General features: G+C 41.4%; 1 protein-coding gene across 1 annotated transcript in view; it reads left to right on the top strand.

Annotated features, from left to right (window-relative positions):
- Positions 1-6,940, top strand: part of blvra (biliverdin reductase A) — an 18,024-nt gene extending 11,084 nt beyond the window's left edge. Inside the window, exons 2-7 of the mRNA XM_005751586.2 lie at positions 1,034-1,153; positions 2,330-2,449; positions 3,469-3,566; positions 4,801-4,908; positions 5,926-6,094; positions 6,514-6,940. Of these exons, the coding sequence (XP_005751643.1) occupies positions 1,035-1,153; positions 2,330-2,449; positions 3,469-3,566; positions 4,801-4,908; positions 5,926-6,094; positions 6,514-6,769 (870 nt within the window). The 5' untranslated portion in view covers position 1,034 and the 3' untranslated portion in view covers positions 6,770-6,940. The remainder of the gene's footprint in view (positions 1-1,033; positions 1,154-2,329; positions 2,450-3,468; positions 3,567-4,800; positions 4,909-5,925; positions 6,095-6,513) is intronic.
- The last annotated feature ends 6,982 nt before the right edge of the window (positions 6,941-13,922 follow it).

Raw genomic sequence — 13,922 nt, 5'->3', positions numbered from 1 at the left:
AGAGGTCTGAGCATTCCTCGCTGCACTGTACAGCATACACCACATTGTTAAGTTTGGAAATAAACACTTATGGAAATATGTGATGTCTTGATGAATCGAGCAGGTATTTGAAGTTTACGCAGCACCATTCTCACATGAAAATATCTTCAAAGGTTTATTTTGTGACCCAGAAAGAGTAATGTTTCAAACTCTGCCACTCTGCGTTCCTCCGCCACTGCCTCGTTTGAGTTTTGGACAAAATGTATTCTGGGATATTTCATTTCGTCATTTTGAGCGGATTGGAGACAAAAACAGCCAATCAGATTTTTTTTGCATCCTAGTCTGTGATTGGCTGGTTTTGTGGCACAAATATAACGGTGTACAGAAAGAGTTGAGCGCGCACGGGCAGAAATGTTGAGAGCGCGAGCGACACATTGCGAGCGAGCGCAAGTGCAAAAACTGAGCGAGAGGGGCTGCTGGTGTGTGTGTGTGGATAATAGCAAACACTGAAATACAGTTTTTGCACGCAGGAATGAATTTTGTTCACTCAAATTCAGCTTTTCTTCGCTCAAAATAATTTTCTCCTCAAAATACAACACTTGCACCTGCAAATTTTTTTTACGTGCGCTCAGAATAGTGGCACAAAAATAACGCCATACAACAGTGCAACCGTGGCAACAAGTTAGTCTAGAGCTCTGACAGGTGTACTGCAGTCTTTATGCTTAGAGCCTAACCTACTCTCAAACAGGTTAAGTTCCAGATTAGAGATCAAGAAGTATGACATCATCACCCACTCACCAATCAGTTTTCCAGAAAATGGCATCACCATTCCTGGAAGATCCCATCAGACCTCCACAGAGTCCAAGGTTTAAAAATTAGGGGCTGGCTAAGAAACAAGCACTGATACAAAGCAAGTCTGTTTAAAAAGGAGGAGATTTGGAGATTGTGTGTTTTGGATGAGAATGAAACATGAAACTGTTCATTATAGTTGTTCATATATTGTTTACATTATATTTGTTACATCCTGCACACAACCTAACCTTTTCTCACGCAGCATGCTTGGAGCAGTGGTGATTGGCATTGGCACAGCTGGTTGTGTTAGGATCAGAGACATGCTGGTGCCACTACGTGGCAGTCCTGCAGAGAAACTCGCTGTCAAAGGATTTATATCCAGGTAACACACACATGCTGATGCAGCTCATTAATGATATGAGATATAGTGTATGTGGTCTTTGTCAAGCAAAATTATTGTCATAAATCGTTAGCTCATGATGAGTCCAGAGGTGAATGAAAATAAAGCTAACTGATGGATGTCACAACATTGCAAGGGCAGCAGTGTAAGCAGAGACAAGTTGTCCTTATTCCTACCCAGGTCCTCCAGCTCTTCCAGGGGTGCACTGAGTAGTTCCCAAGGGCAGCTGAGATATCTAATCTCTCTAATTAATCTGTCCTGGGTTCTTCCATGAAGACCTCTTCAAAACAGGAGGCATCCTAGTCATCATGCAGAGGAATAGTAAAACTACAGTGAGCCCTTAACCAAAGCACGTGGATAGAATGTAGGTCGATTGGTAAACCAGCAGATTTGTTTTCAGACTCAGCTCTGCACCAATCGATGTCAGTCTTCTCACTTGTGAGACCCTGAGAAATTCCTTCCCTTGGAGTAGCTACTCCCCTCCAATCAGCGGGCACTCTGCCACTTTTTTTTTTACAGAGGACCATCGCCTCAGACTTGGAGGTGCTGGTTTTCATTTGAGTTGCTTCCAGCTGGGCTGTTAACCACTCTAAGCCAAAAGAAACAAATCATCTGCAGAAAGCAGAGGCCACCCTGAGGCCATCAAACCAGAGATTCTCCATCGGAGCAGTCACAGATACAGTAGAACACTTCTTCCACCTCTTCAGTTGCTGAACTGTTTCCCAGGATTGGAACAGGTTCCAGCCTCATTCCAGGGTCTGGTTTCAGAACCCCCAAGCTGTGACGAGGTGAAGTCAGCTGTTTCCAGCTGGTATCTCTCAACCTCACACACTAATTCATGCTCCTTCCAAACTGGAAGCCATGACTTGCCATGTACCCATAAAAAGTCACAGTACACTACAGTGTTCACTGTCCCGTCCAACTCCATGAATTCAGGTGTGTAAAGTCAAGCACCCAGGGTTGCAGACTGTGTTTACGAACAGTTTGTAAGACTGTTAGTGAATTAAAGTTCATAGCGTTGTAATGTAAAGCTGTTATATTGACAATCGGTGTATATTTTCACTTTTGTTGTTTGTGAATCTTCAGTCTCATTGGATGTTGTCTTAACTGTGACTACTGTATTCTTCCTTTTGCTTCTTTTGCTTTGGTTTACCAAAGGAGAAGCCTGGAGCCTCAGCAGGGAGTGAGTCGGATCTCACTGGAGGAGGCTTTGGGTAGAGACGACGTTCATGTGGCGTTCATCTGTACTGAGAACATGTCACACGAGGACAATGTCAGGTAAATGTCTGTGCAACTACAAAATGTTGTAGAAAAAATGTACAGGGAGTTGGGAATACTTAGATTACAAACGTGAAAGAGGTTAAACATCAGATTTAAGGAAATATGCTGAGTCATTATTCCTGGAGTGGAAACCCCGCAATTAGTTTTCACTGAATCAGTAGCCAGACTGCATCTAGACTTAGTAACACATTGTTTTTCGCTGCATCGGGAGCAGCGCTGGGCTCTCCAAATCACGGACAAACAGGATCCTACAGCTGTTTATGTTTTTGAACCTATTTCGCAGAGGGATTGAAAAATGTATTGATGCAATGTTGAATATTATTACACAGGAAAAAACAACTACAGTAAAATAATCACAGCGTGACGCCTCTGCCTTTGTAAACAGAGGGACAGTAACTGTGTGTAAAACCTGCAGACAGTCAGATTAACAGTATTTTGTCTCTATCTGCCATGCTGCAACTCATCTCATGTAAACAATAATGTGGCCACAGCGTGACGTGAAAAAAGGCACATACCTTTGATGTTGTGTGACGAACTCCACACGTAAAGGCAAAAAATAAGTTTTAAAAAATCTGTTTTCTGTGATTTGAAACACGTTTACGTGGACAAAAGGTCCAAACACATAGAAACAGCTGCGTTTTTAAAAAAACCTGTGGGTGTTAACGCAGTGTAACAGAGTTAGTAGTTTATTTTATTAATTTATTGCTGTTTACTTGTATTTGCTTAATTGTTCACTAAATGTTTGAGGTGTGAAATAAACCGCAGTGGAGCAAAATATGGGCGTGTGCGGTTGGAGGATGTGTTTGTGCGGGGGGGTCTAAACAAACGTTCAAATATGCCTAAGTGCTCAAGTAAAATGTAATTACATATCTAATTTTGTCCCCAATAGTGCTCTATTATCTGACAGGAGTCTTTTTCTCCCATCGTAGAAAACATTTGTAACAAAATTCTGAATGTTTACGTGACCTACTTATTCTTGTTGCCTTCATTTTGACCAAGAACTCGTGTCTCATTAGGATGTTTCTGCAGGCACAGAAGCATGTCTGTGTTGAGTATCCTATGACCATGAGCTACAAGGCTGCGGTGGAGCTTTGGAACTTAGCTGAAGAAAAAGGTGATCATTTATGATTGTGTGCTACCATGCACGTTCCCTTTGCACGTCAAACGCTGAGTTCGGAGAAATGCTGTCAAACAGATAATTCAAAAGTGAAGCAATTCAGCTGTAACATCTCAGAGTAATGGAAGTTCCTTTTATTAAGTACAGTGTTGTCATCACTACTGATGTAAGAACCCCTGATGGTTCTGCATAATAGCATTTGGATCGGTTGTTTTGCAGAAACACAGTTTGATGATACTGTGGGAAATGACTTTTTGTTTTATTTAAGAAAAATAGTAGCTCATTTTGGATTTGATTGCAGCAACACTTCACTTGTGTCAAGATGGGGAAACAAAGGCTAAAAAATATTTGTTATACTAAAAGAAACAGCTGAAGGAACATTTTGCGACAAATTAGGTTCATTAGCAACAGGTCAGTAATGTGATTGGCTGTAGAAAGAGCATGTTAGAGAGCCAGGGTAATATTATGGGCAGAGTCACTAATCTGCAAAAAACTGAGTCTACAAAAGTTGTGGAACAATGTTAGAATAATGTTCTTCTGTTATGGACCACACAGGCTAGATGTCTCCAACTACAGCAAATGATATTAATGATATATTAGATTCCAAGAATCTGGAGGAATGTGTGTGTGCATGGGCACAGAAAGGCTGAATGCCCCTCAGGGGGAGCTGCATTAAAAACAGACATGATTCTGAAAAGACAGCATGGATTTAGGAACGCATCCAGAAATAATTGTCTTTTAACACAGTTAGCAGGTTAAAGCTGCAAAGAAGAAGCCATCAGATTTCTGCTGTGGGCCAAATCTCTGAAGCTGAATCAAAATGTGAAATTCCTTCCCCAAAATATAAAGACGAGAGGGATCATCATGGAGGTGCATCCGACAGGAACAGGCTTCAGAGGCTTTAGGGCAACATGTTTCTTCCAGGTTGTACTCAGGGAGGGTCTTTGCATACCTGAGTAAGACAACAACATTTGGCACACGAGGAAATGAGATGCTACGCGGTGGCTGGCATCTTTTCGAGACACGTTGTCTTCAAATCCAAGTTGAGCTAATATTTTCACAACATTTTTCATAAATGGTAAATTTCCTTGATGTTTTCTATATTCTGCTGAGAATAAAATACGGGCACACATGATTGCATCGCCTGTTTGCATTTTGTGTAGCGTGCCTTCTTTTTTTGTTTGTCAAAGTTTGAATCCTCTGATTCTCAGCAACTGTGTCTGTTTGTCAGGAGTGATTCTGCATGAAGAACACATTGAGCTGCTGACAGAGGAATACAAAGAGCTGAAGAGAGAGGTAGAGGGGAAAACCTTGCAAGAAGGTACTCTTCATTTTACTGGTAAGAGACAGAAGCTAAAGAGTGTCTTTTTAAATAACCCTTGGGTTTAAAATCAGATCACGTTTCCACCAGCAGAACGTTACCCAGGGAAGGGAATATTCTGAGGATCTGCAAAGGATGAACTAGGCCCTCGTTTACAGTCCCTGCACGCGAGGCAGAAGCACAATGACCAGTGAAAACCAGATGAATATGAAAACTCTAAATATGCTTGTATGTGTATCTATGTATAATATTCTGTGCAGCACCTGTAGTGTTTAAAGAAAATTGTTGGTGTAGTTACCGCGCGTGATTTAAATAGTGAATTGTGTATCCTGTTTGTGTATAGCAGCCTGCAGATGTTTGTTTGCGACAGCACACGTCTCCTGAGCAATCCCAGCACATTCTTCTTTGGCGAGTCCTGTGCAGTGTTGTTTGAACTCTGTCAGTTCCTGTCTGTGCCAGACTTGTGGTGCTATATAAGAACCAGTCCATTTACTTCTTACTGCAGTTCTTGACATTTGGAAACACTAGAATAACTTTGTATATTCATATCCTGCTTTGTAGGATATTTTTCTCCAGGTTAAACTCGGTTCTTTTGTTTTATTATGACGATTTGTTAAGTGACAGCTCAAACCCTTGCTGATGTTTTCATACTGTGTGTAAACTGGAAGATAACCACAACTAGATTTTACAAACTTTGAGCATTACAGAGTTAAAGCATAGGAGTGGTGTGTGCTGTTACTCAGTAAGACTAAGTTCAGAGGTAGTAACGTTGAGCCTGGTATTTTTCAGAAACAATTGTTATTCTATACAAACAGAAATATAGAAACTTATGCTTTCTAAAGAAAACTTGTATCTTTAGAAATGCTATCCTTTGCAATCTTAGAAACAGTATTAGGGGAATTTTTGACAAAAATTTGATGTGAGGTCTAATAATTCAGTCATGTGTACGATGCTTTAAACACACAACAGTTCTCATCAACTCTAATTCAAACTTCAGGAAACTCTTAGTAATGTACGTGCTGTAATTTCTTCAAGGTGGAGCTTTAAAGCCTGGATTTGGTTTCCCATCATTCAGCGGCATCGCCCGCCTTACTTGGTTGGTTGAGTTGTTTGGGGAGCTCTCAGTATCTGCAGCAACACTGGAGGAGGACCCTGCTAACAGCTACAGCAAGATGACTGCAAAGCTGCTAACATCTGACAACAGGTACGGAGGATAGATCCATCTGAATGAAGAACAAGAGGAGGACTATACCCTAAGTGAAACTAGGACACCTTATCCCACATGTCAGCACACAAGACTGGGGGCTAGAGCCAACATCAGAGCAGGGTTGGACCAAACAGACTAACTAAACCCCAAACAACAGGAATGTACATGTGGATAATATTTCAAAAATCACAGGCAAAAGTCTGTTTGAAACATCACTCTTTTCTGTTGTCAGTTGTGCAGTACATGCGTCATAACTTCATTTCACCTAACTGGAATAAATAAAAGTATTTTTAAAGTCAGAAAGCCATTGGAGTAGCCACTGAGTGAGAATATGTCCCAGTCGTTTGGTTGTCATGACGAAAGGACAGATGAGAGGCGTAAATGACGTGTAATCATTTCATCTTATGTCCATCCAGATCTCTGACATGGATTGAGGAACGGCAACCAGGCCTCCCCCGAGCAAAAAACATCAACTTTCAGTTTGATTCAGGGCCTCTAACTCAGATTCCTCCGGCACCAAGAGGGACCGTGGGCCTTTTTATGCAAGACCTGATCCATTTCTCTGCTAAGCTGGCAGGCCAAGTGAGTCCTGAAGAGCTCCAGAGAGAGAGAGTCAGGGTCCTACACTGCCTAGAACTGGCAGGCAAAATACAAGAGCTTTGCCAAGGTTAAAGGGAAACTCCTTGATCTCATTGGATGATAGTTACATTTATACCCCTGTTTCAAAAAACATTTGGGATGCTGTGTGGAATGTAAATAAAATGCAGTGATTTGAAAGTCACATATATTTATAGGCTACGTCCACACGTACACGGGTATTTTTGAAAACGGAGATTTTCTGTTTTCGTTTTAAAAAATAATCCACACGTAAAGGCAGAAATGAAGGAACATGCCAAAGCAACAGGTGGCGCTATATTCCTAACCGTGTAGAAATGTTGGCCAATCAGAAGTCTAGAAGCCTCGGTGGGAAATAGTAAACAAGGATGGGGCATAGAAGCAGAACCGAGTCGTATGTGTGGAGGGACAGTAACTGTGTGTATATGTAAGCATTTAAACACTGCAGAGAGAACAAGTAACAGTAACAGTATTGTAGAAATTCATTTCACCGAAACAATAACGTGGCGCACAGTGTGACGTCAAAAAATGCGCACACCTTTGACGCTGCGTTTTCTCCGTTTTTCTCGTCCTCACGTAAATGCAAAAACCGAGGTTTCAAAAATGTCCACCCTGGCCGGAGTTTTTAAAAATCTCCGTTTTCAGTGACCGAAAACGCTGTTTACGTGTGGACGAAAGGTGCAAACGCATAGAAAAATCTGTGTTTTCAAAAATACCCGGGTACGTGTGGACGTAGCCTTAGTTTATTCACAATAACACAACAACCTTCATAAATATCTGGGAAGTGAGGAATGCTGCGTTTGTAGCAGAGGAATGTCGTCCCATTGTTGTGTGATAGAGAATTCAAAGAACTCTTCTTTTGAACTGAGCGCTGACAACAGCCTGGATGTCCATGTGCCATCCATGTTTCCCAAAAACAGTTGCTTTAATCGTTTGGCTTTTTCTTTGCATGACATCATTTTAACCTGCATTTATGGATGACATTATTGACTTGCAAGCTTATTCCAGTTGGACTTTCTAAGTGGGGACATCCCAGTTGTTTTGGGAAGTCAACAGGATGGTGATGTACACTAATAAAGTAAATATTAAACCACCTTAAAGTCTGACTTCATTATAGATCAATATTGGTAGGAGAGGATGGCTCGCAATGACAGACTTCCTCCAGACTTTGACGAATGAAAGCTGAAAGAATGAAGGTGCTTTCTGGATACGAGTCACAGCTCAACAAAGATAAGCAAGCAACTGGTGTTTTCATGGTTTCCAATTGGATGAGAGAAACAGTGGGGGAAACACTGGTTGATGACTTGAACAAGGACCCTGGTACGAACACATTACTCACGAATCTTGACAGTTTGTTTCTTGAAGAAAAAGACCAGACCTATGATGTTTCTTGCCTTGAGAAGATAACGACAGACCCCAGTGTAACTGTGACAAGCTCTACCATGGACTTTGAACAATGATACAGTCACACGTGGACGTACACGATGGAGCTTCCCAATGCAGTCTTGGCTTTTAAATCATTAGATGCTGCATGTTTGGATGCTAAAGTCTTTACAGCATGTTCAGATCGGACTTTTACATTTATGAAGTCGACTCTAAAAAGGATATTTAGAAGAAAATCAGAGGCTGACTCAAGTAGGGGAATTAACCAAGAAATGGTAAATATCCCATAGCAAAAGTGACAGAAAGGCTAGCCACTGGCACAAAGGGATCAGGAAGAAACTCACTGTTTGGCTGCAGTACTAAATGTGCAGTTTATCTGTCTGTTTTTCACTGGGTTAAAGACTGTCCACAAAGGTGAGCAAGTCAAGATAACTGACACAGATAAAGGTGAAGAGTGTAATCCACCGTCTGTAACCAAAGAGTGCTTTGGGATGCAGTTACTGACATTGCCTGCACGCAAATTATGTGTGGGAAAAACAGTGGGTGCAAAACTACATCACTGAGCAAAGCCAGAAAGAACTGAGTGCACTGAAGAAAACAGAATACAGTATGAAGTACAGTATATTATTCGTATTGTATTCTAATTTTTGCTATATAACTTTTGCACTGTCCACTTCCTGCTGTGACAAAACCAATTTCCCACATGTGGGACTAATAAAGGTGATCTTATCTTAGAAACACCCAACTGAAAACTGGTGCATTCAACAATAAAGGTGAAAATTACAGCAAAAATTGGTCTTAAGACCTTCTTTTCCAGAGCCTGAAACACAGCAGACACATTTGTTAATCCAAGTGACAAAGTGTCTAAGCGGAGTATTAAAGGCCGTCTGAGACTCGCTGCCCTCCTGGATGCAGAGATAAGGCTTTTATTTTTCTTTTCTATGTTAGGAAGTTCCAATAATTATGAACATTCAGTCACATATGAATACAATTCTCTTCATGTTTAATTCAGTTTATGCAGTTTTACTTCAGTTGCATCTATCATTAGCCCATTCTCACATGAACGCCCACTGGGTCCTCTACCAGAGGCCTGGGGTCTTGGGGGTCCTTCAAGGTATCTTTGGTTCTCCAAGGACTACGCTTGTTCTGACTTTATAACTTACACTGGCTTATACAGTTTTATAAACTGCCCTACAGCTCCCTCTGGTGGCTGCTTTGTAATATTCTTTTGATTACTTTGGAAAAAGAAAAATAGAGAAAGCGGAAAATCCAAGATGGCTGAACGTAATGCCAAAGTATTACTGTTTTAAGCTGACATGGACCTTAAAATGTTGCTTTGGACGAGATTTGTCCAAAGTATGAGTGATGATAAAATAATAATTGTCTCTTTGTTTTATTTACAAATTGTATAATAATTTGTACGTGTGAGTTATGAAAGTTTTTTCTTGTCAGCTCGCAGTAAGCGTGTAACAAGCTAGTTTGCGATAGTAGTTTGCTAATGCAATATTTTGTATGTTTTCAGTTTTACAATAGTCAAAGAGAAGGCGATGATCAGAGGCCATTCTTCAATAAATCAGCACAAAAAAGGAAAATAAGTCTGCTTACTGGAGCATTATCTTACTGTCCAGCCGGTGAAAACAAAGGGCGAGGACAGCACAACTGGAGGGAGGGAAGCTCACCTCCAATTATCCGTTCAGAGCACCGCACTACTCTCTGGAGAGCTTTGCGGTCGTAAGCGGTGCTGTTGCCGTACCAGGTGCTGATGCATCCAGTGAGGATGCTCTCAATGGCAGAGTGATAGAAGGTCCTGAGGATGCGGGGGCTCATGCCGAATCTTTTCAGTCTCCTGAGAAAGAAGAGGCGCTGCTCCGCCTTCTTCACTGTTTTGTTTGTGTGTACTGACCATGTGAGATCCTCCGCCAGATGTACACCTAGGAAATGAAAGCTGCTGACTCTCTCCACAGCAGCTCCATTGATGGTGATGGGCATGTGTGCTGCACCTCCGGAAGTCCACTATCAACTTCTTTGTCTTTGTGACATTGAGGGTGAGATGGCTGTCTCAGCACCAGTGCATCAGGGCGCTGGAGTCTTCTGAATCTTCTGGAATCTGCTGCTGGAATCTTCTGGAGCCACTCGCCCAGTTTGGAGGGTCATTGCCCCGAGTGCTCCCATTACTACAGGGACTACTGCTGTAGTCCCAGCAGTCTTAGCTAATTATAGGCCAATCTCCAACCTTCCTTTCATATCAAAAATCCTTGAAAGAGTAGTTGTCAAACAGCTAACAGATCATCTGCAGAGGTTTATTTGAAGAGTTTCAGTCAGGTTTCAGAGCTCATCACAGCACAGAAACAGCTTTAGTGAAGGTTACAAATGATCTTCTTATGGCCTCTGACAGTGGACTCATCTCTGTGCTTGTCCTGCTAGACCTCAGTGCAGCGTTCGATACTGTCGACCATAATATCCTATTAGAGCGATTAGAACATGCTGTAGGTATTACAGGTACTGCACTGCAGTGGTTTGTATCATATCTATCTAATAGACTCCAGTTTGTGCATGTAAATGGAGAGTCCTCTTCACACACTGAGGTTAATTATGGAGTTCCACAGGGTTCAGTGCTAGGACCAATTCTGTTTACATTATACATGCTTCCCTTAGGCAGCATCATTAGAAGACATAGCATACATTTTCACTGCTATGCAGATGACACCCAGCTCTATCTGTCCATGAAGCCTGATAACACACACCAATTAGTTAAACTGCAGGAATGTCTTAAAGACATAAAGACCTGGATGGCCGCTAACTTTCTGCTTCTTAATTCATATCAAACTGAGGTTATTGTACTCGGCCCTGAAAAGCCTAGAAATATGGTATCTAAGCAGATTCTTACTCTGGATGGCATTACCTTGGCCTCCAGTAACGCTGTGAGGAACCTTGGAGTCATTTTTGACCAGGACATGTCCTTCAATGCACATATTAAACAAATATGTAAGACTGCTTTCTTCCATTTGCGCAACATCTCTAAAATTAGAAATATCCTGTCTCAGAGTGACGCTGAAAAACTAGTTCATGCATTTATTACTTCCAGGCTGGACTACTGTAATTCATTATTATCAGGATGTCCAAAAAACTCACTGAAAAGCCTTCAGCTAATCCAAAATGCTGCAGCAAGAGTCCTGACAGGGACTAGAAAGAGAGCATATTTCTCCTGTTTTGGCTTCCCTTCATTGGCTTCCTGTTAAATCCAGAATTCAAAATCCTGCTCCTCACATACAAGGTCTTAAATAATCAGGCCCCATCTTATCTCAATGACCTTGTAGTACCATATCACCCTATTAGAGCACTTCGCTCTCGCTCTGCAGGCCTACTTGTTGTTCCTAGAGTATTTAAAAGTAGAATGGGAGGCAGAGCCTTCAGTTTTCAGGCCCCTCTTCTATGGAACCAGCTTCCAGTTTGGATTCAGGAGACAGACACTATCTCTACTTTTAAGATTAGGCTTAAAACTTTCCTTTTTGCTAAAGCATATAGTTAGGGCTGGACCAGGTGACCCTGAATCCTCCCTTAGTTATGCTGTAATAGACATAGGCTGTGGGGGGATTCCCATGATGCACTGAGTTTTTCCTTTCCAGTCACCTTTCTCGCTCACTATGTATTAACAGACCTCTCTGCATTAAATCATATCTGTTATTAACCTCTGTCTCTCTTCCACAGCATGTCTTTTATCCTGTCTTCCTTCTCTCACCCCAACCGGTCGCAGCAGATGGCCGCCCCTCCCTGAGCCTGGTTCTGCCGGAGGTTTCTTCCTGTTAAAAGGGAGTTTTTCCTTCCCACTGTTGCCAAAGTGCTGCTCATAGGGGGTCATATGATTGTTGGGTTTTTTTCTCTGTATCTATGAAGCGCCTTGAGGCGACTTATGTTGTGATTTGGCGCTATATAAATAAAATTGAATTGAATTGAATTGAATACTGCTGCCTTCACCCTCTACATCTTCCTGTGTTCCTTTTCCTGTTGTTGCTATCATTCGGTATAGCTACGTCTATCACTGCAGCTGTCTTCCTCTGCTTGTCCACTGTTGAAATCTCCCAATTCTTTGAATCTTTGGGCTGAAGGAAGGACAGTACTCGGTGTATTTATGCTCAATCAACAATACTTTATTTCCATACAATTCAACACTTAAGAGCATAAGGACCATCATGATGGGGAGACATGCCTGAAGAGGGTCACCGCAAGTCTCAAAATGGTGACGTGTTACTCAGCTTCTTATAGCCGCTAGTGGCCCCCACCTAGTCGTAAAAGCCCAAACATTCACATTCTTTCTCCCTTACGGCGCCTCAGTTATGACCTCGGCTCATTGCTCCTCTGCTCTAGACACAAAGTCTCCTTCTGTTTATGATTCAGCAATAAAACATGTCAAGAACACAGTATGAGACATTCACAGCAGATCAAGGATACAGAGTGATGCACACTTATCTAATAAACTAATAAGTGAATATGTTCTTTTAACTCAAAAGTATAATGAGAACTAAACTACATACTGATCACACACCCTATATTAAAGGGTATAATATGATCTACAGCAGTATTCTAATCCAACTACTTTGATTACATATATAAGGTAACATATAATAACAGAATAATCTCACACCACCACGACTATATCCTTTTGGTTAGCCATCACCAGCTTGTCTGTCTGTATTTGGAAGTTCCACAGGATTTTAATTCGGTCAGTCACCTCGGAGTCTCTAGGTCATCTCGACACAGATATTCCTGCATACTATGACAGCAACTTGGTAATGGCATTCCATGTATGGCCTGCCTGCTAGCACCTTGCTCTTAGGTGTTGGTTGTCTCAGGGGCATCTTTGCACAGCCTGTGTCTGGGGTCTTGTCCAGTGTGATAGACCCCAGCCTCTATTGATCGTGTGCTTAAGGGCTTGTTCTTGTGCTGCCATGAGTAGTGCTTCTGTGCTGTCTTTCACCAGCCACTGGTAGGATTTCTGGATGTCAGTCACTTTTTCTGCCTTCAGTACAAATCCTGCGGGCGCCTGTTCTTCCAGGGTGGTTTTTCCACTTGCTCGTCTTCTTTCTTTGGTTTCTTCTGCCTGAGGTATTCACTAAGCACTGGTGCTTAGTGTTCCTGATGCATTCATGGACATTCATGTTGTTTCATCCTGGATAGGGGACACAGTAGTCTTGGGCCTCCTTTCTTCTGCTTGACATACAATCTCAGGGTGCTGGATTTGGGGTGAAACCCTCCATACATGGTCAGGAGCTTTGTTGTCTTGATATCAGCTGTTGCTATCACTTCCTTTGGGCAGCTTATTATCCCAGTAGGGTATCTATCTAGCGGCAGAGTGTAGGTGTGTATGTGCAAAACCTTCAGGATCTACAGTGGTTTTATATTGCTTGTATATTTTTATTGATCAAAATGCATTGATCAAAATTCTTTGTCTTGAATTATAATTTGAATAAAATACTTGATTATATTTGGTTGTTTTAAGATCAATATGATCGCTCAGAAAGATGTGTTTGCTGAAGGAGATATATATCAGCATGCAGGTCAGATAGATGTTTAAATGTTTTCATTCTTTTTTATGAGAGCCAAAACCCTTAATATTCCAGCTAATGACAGTTAGTGATTGTATTGTCAAAGTCAAAGTCAAAGTCAACTTTATTTGTCAATTCTGCCATATGTACAGGACATACAGAGAATAGAAATTTCGTTACTCTCAAACCCTAGATGAAATAGCAAATGAACACTTATATATAAGAGAGTGATTAAAAAATGCAAATAAAATAATTAAAAAGTAAAAATTTAAATAAATACAATA

This window comes from Pundamilia nyererei, unplaced genomic scaffold (assembly GCF_000239375.1).
Source record: "Pundamilia nyererei isolate P.nyererei 1_Seehausen unplaced genomic scaffold, PunNye1.0 scaffold00318, whole genome shotgun sequence".
Classification (NCBI taxonomy): Eukaryota; Metazoa; Chordata; class Actinopteri; order Cichliformes; family Cichlidae; genus Pundamilia; species Pundamilia nyererei.
This window is presented reverse-complemented; position numbering and strand designations above follow the sequence as displayed.